Raw genomic sequence first — 24,976 nt, forward strand, 5'->3', positions numbered from 1 at the left:
CACTGTGGTGTTGTATTAACGGGGCAAAGAAAGACACTTTATAGAAGATTTCAATTTTTGAAAAAGTTATTTTGTTATTGATGTACCACCTCTTCTTGTGTCCGGCTAATTGTTCAATCATACATTACATCATAGATAAACGTGTATGTGGCCAATACAATTTGACTTGATCTGCCAACCTCTTATCCCTTAGCCTAAACATTTGACAATCCATTGGAATTTCTTCCAAACATAAGAGATTCAACATCAAATAAACAAACACAAAGATAAAACAGAAACAACTGATTGCAAAATCAATGCATTTTTATTTTGTTATTTTGTTTTTAAATTGAAACATTGTGGTGGCGTCATTACTGCTATAGCCTCTAAAAGAAGACTTTGAATAACCAAAGTGCTAGAATAGTTACATTTCAATGGCTTCACTCTGTTAGTAAGAATTGTACATCGAAAAATTAGCTCAGGTGAAAACACATATCAAACAAAATTGATCAAATTAGCCTCTACCCCCTGATTGACATGTAGGATGGGAGATATGATACAATACCCTAAATGACTTCACTTGTCTAAAAATAAAGTCCTTTACTTGGTTGTCATGTCCACAGCATAAACATCATCACACTAAGTCTGAGCCTTCACACCAGAATAACACCACACTTTAACTACATGGGCCTCTAGTCAAACCAATACAAAGAGAAGATCTAATGCAAAGTAATCGCCAATGAGCTATCAAATGAATGCTAGTTAGACACCGCATACAGATTCTCAAGCCAAGAAAGATCACACAATTCATTTGATGCTTAAATAATCGTTTGACCATCCAGTGTTTTTGTCATACATATTCTATTAAGAGCTACAATCAAATAATGTCTTATGTCTTTATGTGAGTAGATTAAATTTAAGGAAGTACTTCACCAAAGCCCAAAAGGAAATGACATCTTTTCTTTAAAACCACAGCAGCCTTCATAAAACCAAATGACACACCGCTAAAATGATTACAAACAGTCTTACAGCGTACAGAGACCTCTACACCTTATAGCCAATACACACAATACAGTTATAGTTTTACGGCGAGCCAGTCTACTAGCATATACATTCAGATAACTTCTTTCTCATAGCATTTATGCTAATGCCAGCAGAAGCTGCCGTTCAGTTTTACATAGACAAACGGTAGACTACATTAAACCCTCAAGAAGCTATAGAACAAATGTTCTTCATACTGTTCCTAGTCCCCGACACAATAAATGCTTTTATGGTATTTTTTTTCCATTTCAAATATAAAACTGGTGACAAATGTAAGGACTATATGTGTACACAGATAAAGGGTTTTAATTCTCATTTTAATACAGTGTTTGCAAACTTGTAAAAATTGTACTTAAAATAATGTGAACGGCATGCATGAAAATATGAGTACTCTGCTTTTGCAGAATTAGATACATCCCCTTTTTAGGAATCACTTAAATTTGCAGAAGATTTTCTGGAAATGTCCTCTGTTAAAATCTTACCAGCTTTTTTCATATACAAACATTATACCTGCTATAATAATGAATTATACAAGAACGTGTGAAGTTACACTCAAATCTTCCTTAAAAGTGGAACCATTTTGATAATAATGTTGAAAGCACTTGTAAAGTTCTCTCCTGTGCATTATCATCCTGTAACTCATCATTTTCTATTGTACACATTGTAATTTATATACAGGAAAAAGCTGTGTATTATTTTTAGTTTTAAAAAGGAAAACAAACCCCACAGCAATTTACAACCTGACATTTATGGGTCCAAGAAAAAACTATAAGGCGAGTGTTGGAGGTGGATCAGAAGTGTTCCTCTAGGTTTTGTGTAATTTTGTTGATTTTCTTTCCCCTACTACTAGAATTGAGCTTTTGTGCCATCTTTGGTCACAGGTGTAAGTTCAGTTGCACCTGTAGTTTTTCTGTGATGGAGTCTTTTTTGTTGTCACCACAATACTCCTCAAAAGCTCTCACGACACCAATGGCACGTTACGAGTCACAAACAGGAAGCAGAATTCTCCTGGTCCATAGACCACAGGAAGTGAGAGCCATACAATTAGAATTCAGATTCCATGGTGAGAACCTTCCAGGTCCCTCAATTGACAGGGAGTGAGATTTTCATGCTCATATTGAAATCAGACGGATCAAGTCCTGGCTGAAATTTCTTGAGTTTTTCAGTTTGTAACTTTCTGCCCTGGAAACAGATGAGAAGAATTCCTGCACACCTGAAAATTAAGAAAATATTACAATAATATCAGATATTGACAGCATTTTGGGCATCTGTTTGAAAGAAGGTAGCCATTATAGAGGACATAGCCCATGCATTCACTAATGCTTACGAGTCCCTTAGTTTTTACTAATTCAGTTTACTGACTTTTACAAGTTCCATTTTGCAAGCCACCCACAAATCTACGGGAGCCATCACTCGACGATGCTAGAGAGCATCAAGAGGTCTGTGGGCTACAATTGTCATGGCCACCCTGGTTGTCATGGAAATCATCAGTTGAGCCACAGTTCATTAGAGTGCCACTACTCTTTTTACTCAGGTTTGCTTAAACTGAATAATTCACTGATGCATATAGTTAACAACACCTTACAGGGATTAACAGTAACCAATCAGATAGCCACCTCTCTTTGTAATGTAATTCCTACAGAATGGGCTGTCTATGAGCTGGCCTGTGGGGAGGGGGGGGGGGGGGGGGTTAATGGACAAAGAGAGAGTTAGAGAGAGTATCTGTGTGACAATAGGTGTGTTTTGAACATCATCCATGTTCCCTTTGTGACCTAGTCACCCACACACACAGCTGACAGGACAAAACGCAGCCAGAATCAAAACAGACAAGAGTCAGACTTTCAGTTGGAAACATGAAGGTCTGTTCGCGTGTGTGTACTGTTTGGAGTAGAATGAAGTACATTAATCAGAGCAGGAATGTAGATTGGAAAACAGAACAAGTATAGTGAAATGGAGCAGAGCTGTACCAGGTTTAGACATGTACATGGAATGGATCAGAAAATATTGAGCACTACCACTGAACAGTGTGGGGTATAAAAATGATGATTTTATTAGAGAAGTGGGGGGAGAAAAGTACTTTACTTGGTAAAGTACCTGGTGGAGCACAGCTACCCCTACGATTGAAGCTTCTTTTCTCCCGACCTGCTTTTAGCTCCATCTCCTTGCTGAAACACACATACACATACGAGTGAGGCAAAGCCAATCTCAGAACCCTATCCTGACAAGCAGCAACCCGAGTGCAGCTAGACCAGAGGTGAGATGTTGTAACAATAGCAACCTGAAACCATCAACCTGAAAGCAGTAAACCCCACCACAGAAGCAAATGTTAGCATTACACACAGTTAGCAGTATACCATGAAGTGAAAGCACACAACATACTAGAGGCAAATTCCTGGAAATAAAATAATAGCCCAGAGGAGTTATATCACCAGAAACAAGAAAAAATAAAGTGTCGAGGCAGTGTGCACCTGGTTCATGTCAGAACAATCAGTTCTCCATTTGAATGTGGGCCACAAACAATAGCGCAAGTTAACATCATTTATCTTGCCCTGGAGGCAGCTCTACAGAGTGGTCACTAGCTGGCACAGCCACAAAGTCATACAATCTGATTTTAAACCTTACCCTAACCACACTGCTAACCCTAATGCTTAACCATAACCTTAAATTAAGACCAAAAAGCTCATTTTATCCCCATACATTTTTACAATATAGCCAATTTGGACTTCGCAACTGGCTTATCTACAGGGAAGTTTCTCAGTTCTGCCTCCAGGACAAGACTCATGACAATAAATGTCAACCTGCAACAATAGCTGGGGCAACATCCTAGTCACTGAGCACCCATTGAATGCGCACACACAAAGACGCACAAACACAGACATACACACACTGGTAGCATTGGCCGCAGCACTCCACATCAGATCACAGCACCCCATACTGAATTAAGGTCCAAATGTTCTGACCCGCCTGTTTTCTGTTCAGGCTCAGAACCCTAGAACCTCCCCTGGGGCAACTCTCTATGCAGCCTATTCCATCGTCATGCCAACCTCTAACTCCTCCTCCTCCAGTAAGAAAGGGCAGGGCCAGGGGTCTCCTCGGTCCCAACTCCCCCTGTCCCCGCCCTGGTCGTCAGGCGTGGGCGTGGACACCCGGCGGATGACCTTTCTGATGACCTGGGAAATGGGGGGAGATAATGATCATGGTCAAGAAGGAGAGAGTATGACCGAGATACACGCACAAACACAAAGAGAGGGTTTAGGTCATTTTGGGAGGAGAGTTTAGAGGAGGCGGGTATGATAATTCAGAGGTGTGTTCTTAGGAAGACGGGTGAATCAGAGTGAAGGCAGATAGTTACTTTTCTAGTGATGATGTTACCGTCTTCATCAGTAAACTGTTCTTCTGTCACTGATTCGCCCGGAATATTCTTTGCCTGTTCTCCCTGTAAGTGTTCATGGTTAGGACTACAATCAGAACTGGTCCAAATTCACCTCAGCCAGTGTAACAGCAAACCATTAACACACTTTACATCACCAGCACCATCAAACTGCAAGCAAACCTCTAGAGAAGAGAGAATATCTTTGAATTCCCCAAGAGTTGTTGAGTCAAGCAAAATCAAAATCAAAGTGAAGTGTCCCTTTAAATGGCATCACAGAGGCAACAGTGAGACACAGAATGTTCCTTGATTTAAAGTCAAGCCATGAAAGCAGGTTACCAGGCCAGGACACACTAACACGCTCGCACGCACACCATTCAAACACTGTACACACACTGTTTGCAAACACACATTTCAGGAGTTTCCTTTTTCTCCCACCGCTTGCTGTCAGTTAAGAGAGCCACACCAGTCCACTGCACACCAGTCCACTGCACACCAGGAGGCAAATTTAAATGAACTATCTACCGCCAACCCAAACCAAACTTCACCCAGTCTCAGCAGGGTACCTTGAGAATGACCCGGCGCCGAAACACCCTGGTGGTGACAGTCCGCTCCTCGTCAGAGCCGGACTCACTAAAATGCTGCTGATGAATGCAGTTAAGTAACATTACAGATATTGAAAAGGGGATGGAAAAACACAAAATGCGTAGGTGGTAGAGAATCGTTTTTGCTTCACACAATCCCAAGGATCTTTCTTCTAACACCTACAAAAATAAACAATGGCACATCTGGAAAAATTGGTCCAGTTAAATTTACAGTTGATTTGAAAGTATAGACATCCACTTCATGTGTCACTGTAAAAAGGGAACAGCGATGCACCTGATGAGTAGTATTCACTGTAGTAGACACACATTCAAAAAAAAAACATTTACAGTACACTATCCTGCATAGTCTTTGCAATTACCTGGACTTTCCTCTCAGATACAAGCGTGCCTTCTTCCTTCCCACGTCCAGTTCTTCCGTTGGCTGAGTCCTGCAATACAAGAAGTGACCCGTCCTGAGGTGGTAGCTCCGTGTTATCGCCATTGTGCCTAGACCTCGCTAGCTCTCCTCTAGAGGAAGAGGTGATGGAGTCACTGGAGTTCTCCTGGCTGTGGGGAGAGATTAGGAAAAAGGGTCAATTTGAGACTGAGATTAAATCTCAGATGAATGGTTTAGGATTATGATTGAGATCAACATTGATAAAGAGTTAGATTGAGAATAGGATGGGATTGGTATCAAATTGAATGAATAAATTGTGACGAAGGCAGAAAGACTAAGGCGAAGATATTAAATCCCAGTTGTAGACATACATGAAAGTGTATTTATCCTTAATCCATAACTGTGATGGAATAATTTAGTTTTGTGTACCTATTTTCCTGGCGGTCTAGCAGGTCTGAGCTTACACTGCGGCCGGGTGTGGGGGGCTCCACGTTGACGCTGGATGTGTCACTGTGCCAACCTGGAAGTGAACACACGTCTTTTTCTGCCTGTTGCACCTGACTAAGAATCTCCTGAACCCTGGCCTCCGTCATTTCCTCATCCTCCTCCTCTGAGCCTTCCTCCAAATGAATATCCTCCAACAGCGACTTGAACTTATCTTCTGTCTTCTCGTCTTCGTCTCCATCCTCTTCCTCGGTGGAACCAGACACACCCTGCTCCCCCAATGCCTCAGCCCAGGCCTGGGGGGAGAGATATGCACCCTCTTCTTCCACCAACTCAGCCCCATTCTCTACTGCCTTACGCCCCTCCACCCTCACCTTAGTCCCCTCTTCCGCTAACTTAGCCCCGATCTTTGCTTCTACCACTTTATCCCCCTCTTCTGCCATCTCACCCACCTCTACCCCTTCCTCACCACCTCCCTTTACGATGTCCTCAGCCTCCACCGCTGATGCCCCTGTCTGTCTGCTGTCCTCCTGCTGTTGGAGGCTTATGTCCACTTCCTTTTTCTCTTCTTCCACTTGTACCATCAGCACCTGGTCACCTTCAGCCATTCCTGTGTTGGTGGCAGCGGTGGGATCTAAGTGAAGGGTGTGAATGGACAGGGACAGCTCCCAGGGCCTAAGGTGGGTTCTAGTGGAGGTGTCAGGCTCCACACTAGGCTCCATGTGGCCAGTCCAGGGCTCAGACTGGGTGAGGATGAGGGTAGGGGGGTGTGGGTGGAGCTGGACAGGGATGGGGTCGATGGTGAGGGTAGGGGGTTCAGAGTGGAACTCCGTGAAGGGAGGGTCAGAGTGCAGTTGGACTGGGGATTGCAGCTCCGCTAGGATGCTGTGATAATCTGTTGGGAGATGATATAAGCACATGGAAGCACTTGACACAAGAAATCCCACATAAAACACACACCACATGGACTGAGTGACATGGACAAATGCACAGAGACGGATAATAGAGCATGCAACCAAAAACACCCACTAATTGTGGTGACACTCAGAGGGGACACTGGTGTCACAATCACCAGCACAATATTCAGCACTTTTGATTCACTTGAGAGCTATCTTAGAGAAACTCAAGGTAAAATTGTGATAAAACAAAATATATTTATTTAAAACGATCAATACTTTTGTCCGTGGCAGCTTTGAACAGTTTTATGACAAGTTTACTTTCTTCTGTTAATAAAGGGATGAATTCATATGCAGCCTTTGAGATGAGATAAGAAAACATAAATAAATTATATACACAACCGTTCAAAAGTTTGTGGACTCTTAGAAATGTTCTTGCTTTTGAAAGAAAAGCTATTTTTTTGTCCATTAAAAATCATCAAATTGATCAGAAATACAGCGTAGACATTGTTAATGTTGTAAATTACTATTTTTTATGGAATATCTACATGTGCGTACAGAGGCCCATTATCAGCAACCATCACTTGTGTTCTATTGGCACGTTGTGTTAGCTAATCCAAGTTTATCATTTTAAAAGGCTAATTGATCATTAGAAAACCCTTTTGCAATTATGTTAGCACAGATTAAAACTGTTGTGCTTATTAAAGAAGAAATAAAACGGGCCTTCTGTAGACTAGTTGAGTATCTGGAGCACCAGCATTTGTGGGTTCGATTACAGGCTCAAAATGCCCAGAAACAAAGGACTTTCTCCTTAAACTCCCACTCCACTTTCTATACTGGTTAGAGCCAGTTTGCGCTGTTCTGTGAAGGGAGTAGTACGCAGCATTGTACCAGATCTTCAGTTTCTTGGCAATTTCTCGCATTGAATAGCCTTCATTTCTCAGAACAAGAATAGACTGATGAGTCTTGGAAGAAAGTGCTTTGTTTCTGGCCATTTTAAGCCTGTAATCGAACCCACAAATGCTGGTGCTCCAGATACTCAACTAGTCTACAGAAGGCCAGTTTTATTGCATATTTAAACAGAACAACAGTTTTCAGCTGTGCTAACATAATTGCAAAAGGGTTTTCTAATGATCAATTGGTCTTTTAAAATTATAAACTTGGATTAGCTAACACAACGTGCCATTGGAACACAGGAGTGATGGTTGCTGATAATGGGCCTCTGTACGCCTATGTAGATATTCCATAACAAATCAGCCGTTTCCAGCGACAATGGTCATTTACAACATTAACAATGTCTACACTGTATTTCGGATCAATTTGATGTTATTTTAATGGACAAAAAATGTTATTTTCTTTCAAAAACAAGGACATTTCTAAGTGACCCCAAACGTTTGAACGGTAGTGTATGTGAGGCATGCCAGGAATACGATTTTCATATGTGCGATGAGTGGGTTTTATTAGTTAAGATTTGAGTGCGTGTTCAGTCATGCTCACACAGAAAGATAAAAGAAGAGAGGTGAGGGGGCCTAGATTCATATTTCCAGGATAGAGGTGTCAATGCCAACCCAAGGGAGAGGAGAAGAAGGTACGGGAGACACACGGGGACACTGACACACAGGAAAGGGGGACTGGGAATGGATGGGAGGAAGGGCCAGGACTAGGGCAGTGAGACCCTGCAGCTGATATTAGGGGGAGGACGGCAAAGGAGATGGGGTGGGACGAAGGGGGAAATTGGGACCGGCATGGGGTCACATCGGGAGACAGCTGGGGGGTGGGAGTAGGGGAGAGGGCTGTGGCGTCCCCAGTAGGTTTAAGACTTGGTGACTGAGCAGGAGGTGAGGGAATTAGCTGGGGTATAGGAGTAGAGGACAGGTGTGTGGGTTGACTGGGGTCCCCAGTGGGTTGAAGACTGGGGGTCGAGAAGGAGATATGGAAGAGGAGAGGTTGCTGGATCAGGCGGTGGGGACGGGGATAAAGGTCTGCTGAGGTCTCTGGTCCATAAAGGTCTCTGGTCTATGAGTAAGACAGAGGACCATTAACTTGGGGATCGGCTGGGAGATATTGGATGATGTGGGGGTGTGGACTTAGTAAGGGAGTGGGGTGTGGAGGTCTGCAAGACCAAGGGGGAATCAGGGTTGAGGGAATGATTCTCAATTTCTCAATCGAGGGAGAAACTGGGAATGAAGAGATGGAGGAGCTCTCAGGAACAAGAAAACATGCTACAGGTGAGGAAAGACGATTAAAGAGAAACAAAGACATACAAAAACAATCTAACAAAAACGTGTTAGCAACACAAGACAATTATGAATGAGAGGACAGAGGTGATTTTGAGAGATTAGGAAACAGGGAAGGAAAAGGGATTGGGAAGAGCAGAGATGACAGCACAAGACTCTTAATAAGCGCTTAAGAGCTGTTATAAGCTGCCCTGGAGGTTGGGCTGTGGCGATGGACGAGAGCATGAGGGGAGGAAGGTAGTCTGGTTTCACAGAGGAGGAAGCTCTGTCATTCTATCCAGGGACGGCTCAGAGGAACTGGAGGTACTGGAGACTAGAGAACTAAACAGATCTAGAGGTATTGATGAATTCAGACAGTTGAGTCTATGGCTACTCCATGCATTAGGGAACAAAGGTGTTTATACAGTAGTGGCCTGTTAAAGGTACAAGGTAATCAGGTAAAAGCAGTGTCTTACAGAATGCACCTGGTTAGCATCATGGATTGTTTTAGTGTTTGCCATCAATTCATCTTTCAAAATCCTTCATGCACAAATGCAAATGCATTTTAGAGGGCTTAAATAATATCAAAGTGGTGATCGGGTCATGGCAATTAAGACCTCTTTAGAAACATTTTGGATTTGACATGCTGCCTTCATCATCAGGGTTGATGTCAATTTAATAGTAACCCAGTCATTTCATAACGTGAATTATAATCAATTTCCTGAAAGTGAACCCATGGTACTCTGCATGCTAACATTTCCTCACACTCATTTGAGTGCATGTCAGAAAATGGGTATACTCAAGCTGGAAATAAAGCCATAAAACGAAGGGTCATACATCACCCTATCTAAGATAGGGTACTGTAGTCTCTATAGGCAAATTGCATTCAATAGTATAGCCAGGCAATTTGTTCTTATTTTTGCTACAGTTCTAATGCAAAAACAAAAGAGTGGCAGCAGAGGTAAGAGGTCAGCTAGATGGAGCTAAACTTTACCATCAGCCTGATCCAGGTAAACAGCGTTATCATCGGCAAAACTTCTCGTGCCTGAAATGTTACCATAGTCAAATATCGGCCCCTCCAGTAAAGTCACAATATCCATCCGATTGACTTTGGTCAGCACTCCAGTTAAGGCATCCGCTGTAAGAAAAACAGACAACCCGAAAGTCAAACAAAGACAAGACACTATTGTACAATATGGTAGTTGTTTGTACAATATGGTAGTTGTTTGTACAATATGGTAGTTGTTTGTACAATATGGTAGTTGTTTGTACAATATGGTAGTTGTTTGTACAATATGGTAGTTGTTTGTACAATATGGTAGTTGTTTGTACAATATGGTAGTTGTTTGTACAATATGGTAGTTGTTTGTACAATATGGTAGTTGTTTGTACAATATGGTAGTTGTTTGTACAATATGGTAGTTGTTTGTACAATATGGTAGTTGTTTGTACAATATGGTAGTTGTTTGTACAATACGGTAGTTGTTTGTACAATACGGTAGTTGTTTGTACAATATGGTAGTTGTTTGTACAATACGGTAGTTGTTTGTACAATATGGTAGTTGTTTGTACAATATGGTAGTTGTTTGTACAATATGGTAGTTGTTTGTACAATACGGTAGTTGTTTGTACAATACGGTAGTTGTTTGTACAATATGGTAGTTGTTTGTACAATATGGTAGTTGTTTGTACAATATGGTAGTTGTTTGTACAATATGGTAGTTGTTTGTACAATATGGTAGTTGTTTGTACAATATGGTAGTTGTTTGTACAATATGGTAGTTGTTTGTACAATATGGTAGTTGTTTGTACAATATGGTAGTTGTTTGTACAATATGGTAGTTGTTTGTACAATATGGTAGTTGTTTGTACAATATGGTAGTTGTTTGTACAATATGGTAGTTGTTTGTACAATATGGTAGTTGTTTGTACAATATGGTAGTTGTTTGTACAATATGGTAGTTGTTTGTACAATATGGTAGTTGTTTGTACAATATGGTAGTTGTTTGTACAATATGGTAGTTGTTTGTACAATATGGTAGTTGTTTGTACAATATGGTAGTTGTTTGTACAATATGGTAGTTGTTTGTACAATATGGTAGTTGTTTGTACAATATGGTAGTTGTTTGTACAATATGGTAGTTGTTTGTACAATATGGTAGTTGTTTGTACAATATGGTAGTTGTTTGTACAATACGCGCGAGGTAATCAATATAAATAGTTTACTATCACACTGCAGTGTGTGAAGACGGAAAGAGGATTGCCGTTGTCCTCTTCTCTTGTACCAAGGAAAATAGGTAAAATGTCCTTTTCCTGTACTGAACATAATGTACTTAGTAGTTCTAAAAGAATGTTGGAGCATGACAAGGATAGGTGACTTCATATGCAGCTGTTGGAATCTTAATAAACATAGAGGCCATTCTGCTTCTACACACAGTACCAGTAAAAAGTTTGGACACACCAACTCCTTCAACTGTTTTTCTTAATTTTTACTTTTTTCTACATTGTAGAATAATAGTGAAGACATGAAAACTATGAAATAACACACATGGAATCATGTAGAAACCAAAAAAGTGTTAAACGGATCAAAATATATTTTATATTTGAGATGCAAAGAGAAACGACAGCATCATTACTTTAAAACATGAAGGTCAGTCAATCTGGAAAATCTCAAGAACTTTTCAAGCTTCTTCAAGTGCAGTCGCAAAAACCATCTAGCGCTATAATGAAACTGGCTCTCATGAGGACCGCCACAGGAAAGGAATACCCAGAGTTATCTCTGCTGCAGAGGATAAGTTCATTAGAGTTAACTGCACCTCAGATTTCGGCCCAAATAAATGCTTCAGAGTTCAAGTAACAGACATCTAAACATCAACTGTTCAAATGAGACTGCGTGAATCAGGCCTTCATGGTCGAATTTCTGCAAAGAAATCACTACTAAAGGACACTAATAATAAGAAGAGACTTGCTTGGGCCAAGAAACACGAGCAATGGACATTAGATCTGTGAAAATCTGTCCTTCTGTCAGATGAGATTTTTGGTTCCAATCGGCATGTCTTTGTGAGAGTAGGTGAAGGGATGATCTCCGCATGTGTGGTTCCCACCAAGAACCATGGAGGAGCAGGTGTGATGGTGTTGGTGATTTATTTATAATTCAAGGCACACTTAACTAGCATGGCTACCACAGCATTCTACAGCGATATGCCATCGCATCTGATTTGCCCTTACTGGGACTATCATATGTTTTTCAACAGGCCAATGACCCAACACACCTACAGACTGTGGCTATTTGACCAAGAAGGAGAGTGATGGAGTGCTGCATCAGATGACCTGGCCTCCACAATCACCCAACCCCATCCCATGGTTTGGGATGAGTTGGACCACAGAGCGAAGGAAAAGCAGTCAACAAGTGCTTAGCATATGTGGGAACTCCTTCAAGACTGTTGGAAAAGCATTCCTCATGACGCTGGTTGAGAAAATGCCAAGAGAGTGACAGGCTTTCATCAAGGCAAACGGTGGATACTTTAAAGAATCTAAAATATATTTGATTTGTTCAACACTTTTTTGGTTACTACATGATTATATATGTGTTATTTCATAGTTCGGATGTCTTCACTATTATTCTGCAATGTAGAAAATAATACAAATTAAAAATAACCCTTGAATGAGTAGGTGTGTCCAAACTTTTGACTGGTACTGTAAGTCATCTCAGAATGTCATTTACTATGTATGATACAAATTAAGCTAGAGAGAGAGAGTTCAGAAGGAGAGTGGGATGAAACCGGGTTGTGAAGCTCTGTGGTACACAATCATACAAGTGCAATAGAGTGAGACGTGATATAATAACTGTTAATAGAAAGTCACAGGGGGTATAAATACTTTTGGGAGAAAGAGGGACACTCACTCGTTGCGTTTTTACCGTCCCGGCTGACCCATTTCTTTAGTAGCATGAAGCTCTGCGCTGTCAGGGAGTTGGGGTTCTCCACTCGGATGTGGTTGATCTCGTCGACAGAAAAGTCCATTTCCCGAGCTAGCTCTGCAAACACATCAAAAAGCACATTACATCACATCAGTTCAAGACATCCATTTCTATATCATACAGGCTTACTTTTCTCTGATGTAGCTCTTGCTGCTAATGATTCTCTGATCCACCTCTAGGCAGACAACACCATTCTGTATACATCTGGCCCTTCTTTGCATACTGTGCTAACAAACCTCCAAACGAGCTTCAACGCCATACCACACTCCTTCCATGGCCTCCAACTGCTTTTAAATGCTAGTAAAACTAAATGCATGCTCTTCAACCGATTACTGCCCGCACCCTCCCGCCCGACTAGCATCACTACTCTGGACGGTTCTGACTTAGAATATGTGGACAACTACAAATACCTAGGTGTCTGGTTAGACTGTAAACTCTCCTTCCAGACACACACTAAGCATCTCCAATCCAAAATTAAATCTAGAATCTGCTTCCTATTTCGCAACAAAGCCTCCTTCACTCATACCTCCAAACATACCCTCGTAAAACTGACTATACTACCGATCCTTGACTTCAGCGATGTCATTTACAAAATAGCCCCAACACTCTACTCAGCAAGCTGGATGTAGTCTATCACAGTGCCATCCGTTTTATCACCAAAGCCCCATATACTATCCACCATTGTGACCTCTGCTCTTGTTGGCTGGCCCTCACTACATATCCGTCGCCAAACCCACTGGCTATAAGTCTTTGCTAAGTAAAGCTCCGCCTTATCTCAGCTCACCAGTCACCGTAGCAACACCCACCCATAGCACGCACTCCAGCAGGTATATTTCACTGGTCATCCCCAAAGCCAACACTTACTTTGGCCGCCTTTCCTTCCAGTTCTCTGCAGCCAATGACTGGAACAAATTGCAAAAATCTCTGAAGCTCTCTCTAACTTTAAGCATCAGCTGTCAGAGCAGCTTACCGATCACCCGACTACCTCATCCCCATATTATTACATACCCTCTTGCTCTTTTGCATGCCAGTATCTCTACTTGCACATAATCATCTGCACATACAGTGCCTTGCGAAAGTATTCGGCCCCCTTGAACTTTGCGACCTTTTGCCACATTTCAGGCTTCAAACATAAAGATATAAAACTGTATTTTTTTGTGAAGAATCAACAACAAGTGGGACACAATCATGAAGTGGAACGACATTTATTGGATATTTCAAACTTTTTTAACAAATCAAAAACAGAAAAATTGGGCGTGCAAAATTATTCAGCCCCCTTAAGTTAATACTTTGTAGTGCCACCTTTTGCTGCGATTACAGCTGTAAGTCGCTTGGGCTATGTCTCTATCAGTTTTGCACATCGAGAGACTGAATTCTTTTCCCATTCCTCCTTGCAAAACTGCTCGAGCTCAGTGAGGTTGGATGGAGAGCATTTGTGAACAGCAGTTTTCAGTTCTTTCCACAGATTCTCGATTGGATTCAGGTCTGGACTTTGACTTGGCCATTCTAACACCTGGATATGTTTATTTTTGAACCATTCCATTCTAGATTTTGCTTTATGTTTTGGATCATTGTCTTGTTGGAAGACAAATCTCCGTCCCAGTCTCAGGTCTTTTGCAGACTCCATCAGGTTTTCTTCCAGAATGGTCCTGTATTTGGCTCCATCCATCTTCCCATCAATTTTAACCATCTTCCCTGTCCCTGCTGAAGAAAAGCAGGCCCAAACCATGATGCTGCCACCACCATGTTTGACAGTGGGGATGGTGTGTTCAGGGTGATGAGCTGTGTTGCTTTTACGCCAAACATAACGTTTTGCATTGTTGCCAAAAAGTTCAATTTTGGTTTCATCTGACCAGAGCACCTTCTTCCACATGTTTGGTGTGTCTCCCAGGTGGCTTGTGGCAAACTTTAAACGACACTTTTTATGGATATCTTTAAGAAATGGCTTTCTTCTTGCCACTCTTCCATAAAGGCCAGATTTGTGCAATATACGACTGATTGTTGTCCTATGGACAGAGTCTCCCACCTCAGCTGTAGATCTCTGCAGTTCATCCAGAGTGATCATGGGCCTCTTGGCTGCATCTCATCTCTGGTCTTCTCCTTGTATGAGCTGAAAGTTTAGAGGGACGGCCAGGTCTTGGTAGATTTGCAGTGGTCTGATACTCCTTCCATTTCAATATTATCGCTTGCACAGTGCTCCTTGGGATGTTTAAAGCTTGGGAAATCTTTTTGTATCCAAATCCGGTTTTAAACTTCTTCACAACAGTATCTCGGACCTGCCTGGTGTGTTCCTTGTTCTTCATGATGCTCTCTGCGCTTTTAACGGACCTCTGAGACTATCACAGTGCAGGTGCATTTATACAGAGACTTGATTACACACAGGTGGATTTGTATTTATCATCATTAGTCATTTAGGTCAACATTGGATCATTCAGAGATCCTCACTGAACTTCTGGAGAGAGTTTGCTGCACTGAAAGTAAAGGGGCTGAATAATTTTGCACACCCAATTTTTCTGTTTTTGATTTGTTAAAAAGGTTTGAAATATCCAATAAATGTCGTTCCACTTCATGATTGTGTCCCACTTGTTGTTGATTCTTCACAAAAAAATACAGTTTTATATCTTTATGTTTGAAGCTTGAAATGTGGCAAAAGGTCGCAAAGTTCAAGGGGGCCGAATACTTTCGCAAGGCACTGTATCTCACTCCAGTATTAATGCTAACTTGTAATTATGTTTGCCTCTATGGCCTATTTATTACCTTACCTCCCTACTCTCCTACATTTGCACACACTGTACATAGATCTTTCTATTTTTCTTTTCTGTTATTGACTGTATGTTTGTTTATGTGTAACTCTGTGTTGTTGTTGTTTGTGTCACACTGCTTTGCTTTATCTTGGCCAGGTCGCAGTTATAAATGAGAACTTGTTCTCAACTGGCCTACCTGGTTAAATAAAGGTGAAAAATGTTTTATGCAGAGCTGCAGTGCAGGAAGTGTCACTCTGAAGAGGGCACTGTTTCCTCACAATAATACCGTTTTGGTTTCTTGAGAGAGGGGAAAGCAGGAGGATAGAGGTCCAAATGGCACTAAGACCATGGAGCACCATTTTCTTACCAGTCCAGCTAAGTCCCAGGTGGTCAGCCACGATGGCCATCCGCAGGTCTGTTCGCTCACAGGGACTCTGAGGACCTGAAGGGCAGAGAACATCTATTAATCAACACTGTTCAGTATCTTTTCTACTGACTGAAATTGGAGTACAGAGGACTCATTCCTTTTTTGGCCAAGCGTGGAATTTTACAAATTCATACGGAGTGTTATGCAGCCTCTCCTCTGGGTTTAATATAGACATGTTTAATCAACAGGTTTACTGTGAATGTGAATTGTATTACTCAATGGGTTGGTTAGGCTGACACTAACACTTCAGATTTGGTTTCCAGAATGGCAAGAAAAGGCAGACTAGACACAATATGACCGACTATAGTGTGTTATTTGGACACAGGTGCTCTGTGAATGTTTGTGAATATGTATCTTCAAAGCAGGCAGTAATTGTCATAAGAACTATACAAACAAAATAAAGTAAAAACATCGGTCAAAAGAGTCATGTACTCGTAGGAGCTCTAGTGGACAGTTCTTAATGGGACTACACAGTACACATGCGGTCAACCTTTGTGTTTCTGCTAAGGCTAATTAGCTCAGTGACACAACTTGAACATGAAATAGAATAAACTAGAACTGCTGTTTTCAGTAGCCACCCTGCACAGACAGACAGATAGACAGACTCAGTAGCCGTCAACAGGAAACTGGCTGTGCCAGTGCACCAGTCACTACTCTGGCATGCTGAGGTATCTGACAACTAAGGGATTGGGGGGAGAAGGAGGAGAGTCTGACAAGGACAAGTACAGTACACAGTACATAGATGACGATGACAGAATGACGGCTACTATTTTAAGAGAATAAACACGCCACAGGCAATCAATCACAACGACTTCATGCAACTAAGGTTTTAACAAGTGTGAAAGTTTTACAAACTAGGCTTGATCTCCGCGACGGGGGGCGCCCGAGGCCCCGCAACCTGACTGCCCTCCTTCCCACCAGTCCGCCTACTCCTCCTGCTCCTTTCACTGCCGGAGGCCCTGTCGACCTTAGCCCTTACGGACAAGGTCCCGGCCTCAGCTCTCGAGCCTCTACCAGACCTCGACGAGTGGGAGGGCTGAGAGGGGGCCGACAGAGAGGTGCTCCTGGAGGTGCTGTCTTCCTCGGACTGTTCTCCCTGTGTCTTTTTCTCTTCATCTGACAGGCGGTCGGCCAGCTTTAGCGTCTCCCCGCTAATGCCCTTAAAGTACTCGATGGTGCGTTTACAAACCTCGCTGCCGTTTTCCCTACTCGTCTCACCTGCCGAGCTAACCTGAGATCTGTTTTTAATGGGGAACCTGGAGGGTAACTGTATGGTTACTCGCTCCCTGGTAGACTGACCTGTTACCTGCACTGATATTGGGCAGCTGGTTGTGCTGCTCTTTTTAATATCTTTGATTGGGATTCTAGACCTGGGCTCTACTTTGGCAATGACAGGCTCTGCTCTTCTCCTGACCTCAGCCTTGACAACCTGTTTGGGTTTTTGCTTCCCTATTGCTGTGTCTTGTGTACGAAAAGACCACCCTGGCGCTTTGACAGGCAGCCTAGACTTTTGCTGCTTCGTCTCAGCTTCCTTGACGGCTTCACTTTCTCTTTGTTCAGCCTGAACACTGCTTTCTTCTACTCTCTCTACAGAGTCACTACAGAACAAAGCTTCAATCCTACTGGCTTTCTGAAGTGTGGGTTCAGAAGACGACTGCAAATTAAACACGACACTGCCACACTGTATATAGTTAGCCTGCACGCTTGAGGACTCAAGGTTATTGTTGTTATTGCAGTTCTCTGCAGGGTAATCTCTTCTTTCTAACAGCTTTTGGTCTGTGTATCCACTAGACTGACTCTCCACTGACTGGTTTTCCAAGTTAATGTACTCTGCCATCTGACTTTCTGACCTCTCTGCCTTACATTCTTTGAGATCCCCAGAGTCTTTTTTCACTGTAATGGAGATGGCTATTCCCATCTTAATGGGGGTGCGTAATTTGGGGTCAACTTTAGAGGCCGTAATGGTGCATGAGGATGTGGTCTCAGCTACAGTGACACCAGAAGGAGAATCGCTACAGCCAGTGCCAGTCTGTGCAGGGCTGCACTTTGCTGATGTGCTGCTGTCTGTGGCAGTCTCTACCTTCACCCCTTCACCCCTCTCCCCTGTTTTTGACTGAGAGGTAACTACCCCCGGACTCTTACCCCCTCTCCCCTTGTCCCCTGATTTCCCATCAGAGGAATGCTCACCAATCTGGAAAAATTGAAGTCTCTCTTCAACAAAGTCCCGCTTGCTCATGTCAATTGCACCACTGCGCGTCATCTCAAACATCTTCCCCTCGTGGAAGGGGAAAGGGTTAGGCTCGCTAGTCGGTGTGCTCTCGTCAGTCGGGGTTCTAGCAGGGGTAGTGTCTGGAGTGGTGGCTTGCGACTTGTCATCCACAGACAAACCGAAAGGCTTGGGATCTTCTTCTTTCGCTTTGGCATCAAAAACTCCTTCACCCCCTTTGCTTGACCAGGGGTCAAAGTCTAAGCCTTTCGTGGCAACAGTTTTGAAGGTAGAGTTTAACTCCTCTTCGAGTTGATAGCCAAAGAAGTTATCTGCAAAGCCTTGTCTATCGCACTGTCTATCTGGATGTCTTCCCTCGAGAGTGTAGTCTTTTTCATCTCCAATGTTTTGATCTGAGTTTGCTTTCCCATTATCCCCTCCATCCTCACTTGGTGTTTTCTCCTCCTCTATGACTTCAAGCTTTGATTGACTAAAGGAACGATCACATGTCTTGCCATCATTGGACAGGCTGGATGTCTTAGGGTCTTGTTCACTCAACCCATCATCCTCATCTTGAAGGTCATAGCCATCGAGAGAGTCTATTTCAGTAGCATCTGTGTCATGAGAGAATTCAGTTGTGGCTATGGAGCAGTCTGTGATTGACTGGTCATTTTGCTCCAAGTCTTCCTCCTCTGCTTTAACAACGCCATTAGTACCTGACTCCTTGTTGTTTCCGTTCCTCTCAGGCTTTTTGGGTTTCAGACGCTTCTCTCCTTCCTCCTTCTCCTTCATCTTGAAGGTGTACTTTTTGTTGGGGATGGGATGGAAGATAGACTCATCATCGCTAGAGTTGCTGTCATCTGCTCCAGGGGGAACTGGAGACGGAGGCTGAACCCTGATGATGGGCTCTGCAAGGAGGTGCTGATCATGCTCCTCTTGGAGGTTCACCTCCATCATCTCTGTCTCAGCCTCTGAGGAGGCACAAGACCCCCTCTTCTCAGGGTCAGAATGCTCTGCCTCTAAAGGCGGAGGTGGGGGAAACTCAATGTAAGCGACTCGTTTCTCTTTGGGTCGTTTCAATGTTTCCTGGTTTCTGTTGGAGGGTTCTGATGAGGCAGGCTTGGTTTTCTCTGGCAGAGACTCCCTGTAGATGAAGGTCTTTCCTTCGTCTTCCTCAGACTCCTCTGCTATTGGACTGGGCATGCCGGGCATATATCCAATCACAGAATCTGTCTTTCTGGAGGCAAGGCTCACGTCCTCAGAGCTTGGTGTCTCAGGAGTAACAGGACTCTTGCCAGAGCTGTCCATGAAAGTTACTTGCTCTAGAGTGTCATCCTCTGGGCTGCCTTGAGGAGATGGGGGCTGTTTTTGTTTGACAGTATAAAATGCTCCCCGTGTCTCGTGTACTGTTCGGCTCTCGTGACTCACTATTTTTTGGTACGTTCCCAGCAGTCCAGATGTTTCTTTTTCATATTGCTTGCCCACTTGGATGTTTACATAAACTGGCAATGGTTTGATGTCTTTGAAACCCTCAGTGACAACTACAGGGGTTATGTTTCCCAAGTATTCTACTTGGTCGCTATCTATACCATTACATACTACAGTTGACTGACTACTATCATAAGAATCTGAGGATTTTTCTACCGATGAGTCGTTTGTAGATTTGTTGGCTTCAGAGCTGCCATGCAACCGATTTCTAGCTAAAGTAGGTATTTGTGATCCTGCCCTTTCACACAGTTTAACAGAGGTATCTAACTTTAATGATGTGGGTTGATCATTCTCTGAAAAACTACACGGCATTCTAACAGGAATTTGCGATTCCGAGTTTTTTTTTTGACTACCGGTACGTACATCACTACTATTTGGGTTTTCTCGAACCACAAGCTCTGTGTAAATCGTTTTCTTGGTTGTCTCTTCTTTACTGGTTATTCCATCTCTAAAGCCCTGCAGTTCTCTTTGTGAATTTCTGTCATTGCCATGCGCATCTTGAACTAACGTGTGAGCTAGTTTTGACACTTGGGGTTTATAGTTTCCATTTCCATGACATTCCCAAGTTTTGAAGGACTTTTTTTCTTCCTGTTCATTTCCGTTTGTGTCGTGTTTAGGAGATGAGCATATATACCTATTAGCACTGGGGCTTGGTCCACTAGATCCTCTAACCTCACTTTCTATAACTTTCCTGGTACTTCCTGGACTGTCTGGTGATTTGGGCATATTTGAGCCAGCAAAGACTTGAAACACAGGCAGTGTACTTTCCTGGAGTTTTCTTACTGGGGCATTTGATGTTTGTCCCCATTGTGGACCCTTTTCTTGCTTCTGAGCCTCTTGTTCAAATTTTAGCCTAACAGCGCTGACTTTGGAGGATGACATTTGAAATGGTTTAGAGGTGTCACCTGCATTGCCCTGTGAAGTGCCATCACCTGGTTTTCTATTGTCATCATTATACTGTAGCAGCACTCTCCTCTCTGGGCTGCTCGGTAAACTAGCACATTTTCTATCATTGGAGCCAAACCTGTCCCTGAAACGTTCTCTACATTCCTCTCCACTGCTCCCATTCTTATAGGTTGATCTTTCAGGACTGCTGTGCGTAGAGCTAGGCCCAGATCGTGTTTCCCTAAAGTCTGACCTGCGGGACTTCTTCTCAGGGGATGAGAGCTCATCGTTCAGTTTCTCTGTCTTATCACGAAAAAACTGAGAGACTTCACTAAGCTTTTCCTCTGCTTCCTTAACAGTTCTGTCTACTCTGTCTTCATATATTAGCTTTTCTCTATTCTGACTCTGTCTGTCATCAGTGACACGCATCCAAACAGAGTGCTTTGGGCTACCAGGTTCTGAGGAATACTGCAATAATGTTAGTTTGTCAAAGTTATCATCTACATTGGCAATTTGACCTGATTTGTCAATGTTTGATGACCTCAAAATATATTCCTGCCTTGATCCACTAGACCGTTCCTGACTATAACTACTCCTATCTGGGGAGTGAAAATGAGACCTGTCCCTCAAATACTCCTCGGTGTCAGAGTGAGAAGAGTCTGGTTTCTCAGAGAGAAGCATTTTGTCTGCAAAGTTGTAGGACTCCCCTCTGAGTTCTGATGATTCATCATCATTATATTCCACTGACTGCTGGCTGAGAAGCTTCAGGGCTTTGTACGAGTCATCTGCCATGAGCTGTGCAGAGCTTGGACGACTGTCGTCTTCCTGTGACATGGGCGTGTTTACTCTGGAAGACTCTAGGTAACAGGGGAGCGATTCTTCAGGCTCCTCCTCTCCCTGTCGTGACAGGCCACTGTTCCCTTGGTAGAAGTACATCTCCTTCTCTGGGTCATTTTTTGTTTCCCGGATGATGACCTCAGTTGGTTCAGTTTTGTTGCCCTTTTCAATATGAACCTCGATTATTCTTTCAACTTTGGGCTTTAAGTTTATATCCCTCTGCGACGTGTCATCATTGCTGGCCCTGTGCTCAAACAGTCCAGCAAGTTCTCTGGAGGGATCCCGGCCGGACTGGAAAGCTTTCATGATATCATGCACTGACATTGATTCTTCCATCCTCTCAGATGTATTCTCTTTACTCTGGGGTTTGTGGTACACCATTCGTGTGGTAGTTGTGATGTGGGTCTCTTCCTTCACACGCATGCTCTTGCCCATTGAGTCATCGTCCGGGCTGATTTTCATCTGAAATGATTTAGTTTGGTCCACATTGGATGCATTCAGACCTTTGGGTTCTGCATCAGTGTATCGAACTGCCCTTGTATCCTCCATCATTGGTTGCTTGTTATCTTCAGGAGACTCATAACTCCTAATAACACGAACAACCTCAGTCCTTGTCTCAGTGATTACTGGTGGAATATCCTGGAAAAGTGCCTTGGGTCCCATGCCTTCCGCACTCTGTGGGGCAGAGGGTGTCCTTTCACTCCTCGTCTCAAAGCCACTGTCTGAGAGGGGACTCTTGTCCTGGTCATGTGAGATGTCATCTGGAGATTCTAACATGGCATCAGGCCCAAATAGCACATCTGCTAGTTTACAGAGCTCCTTTTCTGAGGCAGAGGATCGCATGTTTGCAGGTGGCATTTTCAGCTTGTGCTCAGGTTTAAGCATTCGTTTTTGTTTCTCCTCTCCTTCCCTTCTAACCTCATCGGATCTATGCTTTGCATCTGCAGTTTTTGAGATAGAGCCACTGCCAATGTCATTTGTCAAGTAGTCTACTACCTTCAATAGATTAAAATCTCTGTCTGGTATAGTCTTAGTTTTGATTTGTGGAACCACTGTCTCATATCTTGGTGGATAACTCCAGTTGCTTGGCTGGGGATCCACTGGTGCTTGTTTAGAGCACTGTGCCTCATCTGTTTTATTAATTTTAATAGCAGTCTTGCTATCCTTGGTCAGTATCTCACTAACTTTGACCAGGTCCTGTTTAACTTTCTCTACAATTCTGCAAGGCTCCTCGTCCTCTATTTTAGCCTCTTTGGGAGAGTCAGACTGGAAACCTTTGGAGGCTGAACTTGGTTCTGTTTGCAAGATGTTAGACATCCGTATCAAGTCCTCTTTCATTTCTGCCACGTCCTTCAGTATCTCTTGGCTGGAGGACAGCGGGGATGAGGTGGTGGATTTCAGGGCAGTCGGGGGCATAAATAAGGAGGATTTGATAGGTGACAGAGTCCTGGCAAAGGAAGACTGGGCTGAGTTTGTCTCAGCAGGCACAGTTTTTCGAGAGGACGAGAGGGCAGCAGCTGGCGTTGACACTTCAGGGAGCTTTTTAAATTGGGGCTCTGGCAACACATTTATAACCGAATACACTGGGACCGTCATGGTGCCAGATGTGACAGTGGTGGTAGAGTTTGGTGGGGACCTTAGAGTGGCATATAGGGAACTAGAGGCTGAGGATCTTATGGATTGGTAAGATGATGACGCGGAGGAGGACATGGACTTCAGAGTGCCATATCCAGAGGCAGAGCAGGAATTGAAAGTCTTTTCAACCTCATCAAAGGCTGCATTTACGCTTGTCGTTGCTGCATTGGTGGTTGCCTGTATCCTCTCCTGTAAGCTGCTGGAGAGTAGGGACGTGGGCGAGGAGGAGCGGTACTTTGTAGGGGATACTGTTCCATTGATCAGAGCTGCAGCACTAGGAGGAGTGTTGGTTTTAATTGGTGAGGAAAGGGAGGAAAATAGACTTAAGGGGTCTGCATTGGACCGGACAGAGGAGAGGCCAGGAACAGTTTTTATAGGAGAGGACGATGCTGTGGTGCCAGTGCCCACCATGACACCCTTGAATGGCAGAGTTGAACTGTACATGTTCAGTGAGGATTTGGGCGAAGCAGGTGGGCTCATGGCGATTGATGACCTCTCTAGCAGACACCCCACACCAGTGGTGATGGGAGAGGTTCTAGAAGACAATGCTGCCAGTCCCTTGATGGAAACGGGGTCTGGAACGCTTCTGACTGGCGATGACAGGAGACTGGGGGTGACCTGAACTGGGTACTGGGTCTGCTGAACTACAGTCTTAATTGGGGATGAAATTGTCCTGTACGACCTGATGGGGGATGCTACGTCGCTGACTGACTTGATGGAATGGGCCGGTGAACCGCCTATGTTGGACTTGATGGGGGACGCCGAGGTGATGGACCACACGGACTTCAGTGGAGAGGCATTGGGCGTGTTGGACGATGAACTGGAGTGGGAACCGAACCCAGACTTGGCTTGCTCAGAGACGGAGACAGGAACAGCCGACCACGCCTGATAAGATCTCGTTGAAAAGACAGGTTTGTAAGCGTAGCCAGTAGGCTGTGTTCTCTGCGAGCTCCGATCAGTTGTTTCTTGAATAACCAAACCAAAGATTGAACATAAATTCAACAAAAAAGAATTGAAATAATAAAACAGAGAAACCAGAGAGAGAAAGTTGGCGTCAGTAGGCCAATATTAATCAAAGCAGTAAGAATAATACAATGGTGAATTTATGCAATGTCAATTACTATCTAAACAAAGGTTGGATGAAAAGTGATTGTTTGAGGTCAATGATCTGTCACAAATAGAAAAGATACAAGATAACACATGATGAAGCATATGAGGCAACGAAATGCTTGAGATAGCTAACAGTGGAGAAGAAAATATTAGAAATGTACCAAGACAACAACCATTCTAACCATGTGTGACTTTCGATGTGCGTTTGTCCGTTTGCCTTTTTGCTACAGTGCCTTTTATATGCTTGGTGTACTTCATGATCATATGTTTTCAATGCCAACAATGATCCCACAATCATTTTGGTAGATTATTGGTGCAATAACTGTCTCAAGGGTTCACTTATTGATTGGTTCACACAAAATGAAAGAGGCCCCAAACAATCGCAAAGCCCATAAGAGTGAGGTGTTCTTCAAAAGAATGAAAAAGATACAAGACAATAATTTAATTTGACACAAGGTTCAAAATCTATTTCAAAAATAATAAATTAACATTTGGACATTGCAATGCCAGTTGTTTTCCCACAAATGTGATGAGACAACAAAAAACAGGAAAATACATTTCAGAAAATGGAGAGGGTCTGCAAAGTATAAGACACAGTAAACCATGCAGGTGTTGTAGTGGATGGATATGAATCATGACGTCTATGATGACAGTATGCAAAGTGCTCATAATTCTACACTATGGATGTATGGATATATCATAAAGGCAATATCTTACACTGCATATGAAGTTGTACAA

The 24,976-nt window shown here is 43.1% G+C and overlaps 1 protein-coding gene across 21 annotated transcripts in view; it reads right to left on the minus strand.

Annotated features, from left to right (window-relative positions):
* Nucleotides 1–285: 285 nt before the first annotated feature.
* The window catches only part of LOC109890001 (ankyrin-3-like), a 164,023-nt gene continuing 139,332 nt past the window's right edge, over nucleotides 286–24,976 (minus strand). For 9 of the 21 annotated variants that reach the window (XM_031823661.1, XM_031823659.1, XM_031823644.1 and 6 more), the window contains 11 exons: nucleotides 16,933–24,093; nucleotides 16,018–16,092; nucleotides 12,832–12,963; nucleotides 9,922–10,065; nucleotides 5,801–6,710; nucleotides 5,355–5,541; nucleotides 4,957–5,034; nucleotides 4,373–4,456; nucleotides 4,065–4,190; nucleotides 3,115–3,185; nucleotides 286–2,233 (listed from right to left, as the gene is read on the minus strand). In XM_031823661.1, coding sequence (XP_031679521.1) covers nucleotides 3,135–3,185; nucleotides 4,065–4,190; nucleotides 4,373–4,456; nucleotides 4,957–5,034; nucleotides 5,355–5,541; nucleotides 5,801–6,710; nucleotides 9,922–10,065; nucleotides 12,832–12,963; nucleotides 16,018–16,092; nucleotides 16,933–24,093 — 8,948 coding nt within the window. In that variant the 3' untranslated portion in view covers nucleotides 286–2,233; nucleotides 3,115–3,134. The remainder of the gene's footprint in view (nucleotides 2,234–3,114; nucleotides 3,186–4,064; nucleotides 4,191–4,372; nucleotides 4,457–4,956; nucleotides 5,035–5,354; nucleotides 5,542–5,800; nucleotides 6,711–9,921; nucleotides 10,066–12,831; nucleotides 12,964–16,017; nucleotides 16,093–16,932; nucleotides 24,094–24,976) is intronic. The other 12 variants (XM_031823658.1, XM_031823645.1, XM_031823654.1 and 9 more) reach the window with 9 other exon arrangements.

Source organism: Oncorhynchus kisutch, linkage group LG4 (genome assembly GCF_002021735.2).
Source record: "Oncorhynchus kisutch isolate 150728-3 linkage group LG4, Okis_V2, whole genome shotgun sequence".
NCBI lineage: Eukaryota > Metazoa > Chordata > Actinopteri > Salmoniformes > Salmonidae > Oncorhynchus > Oncorhynchus kisutch.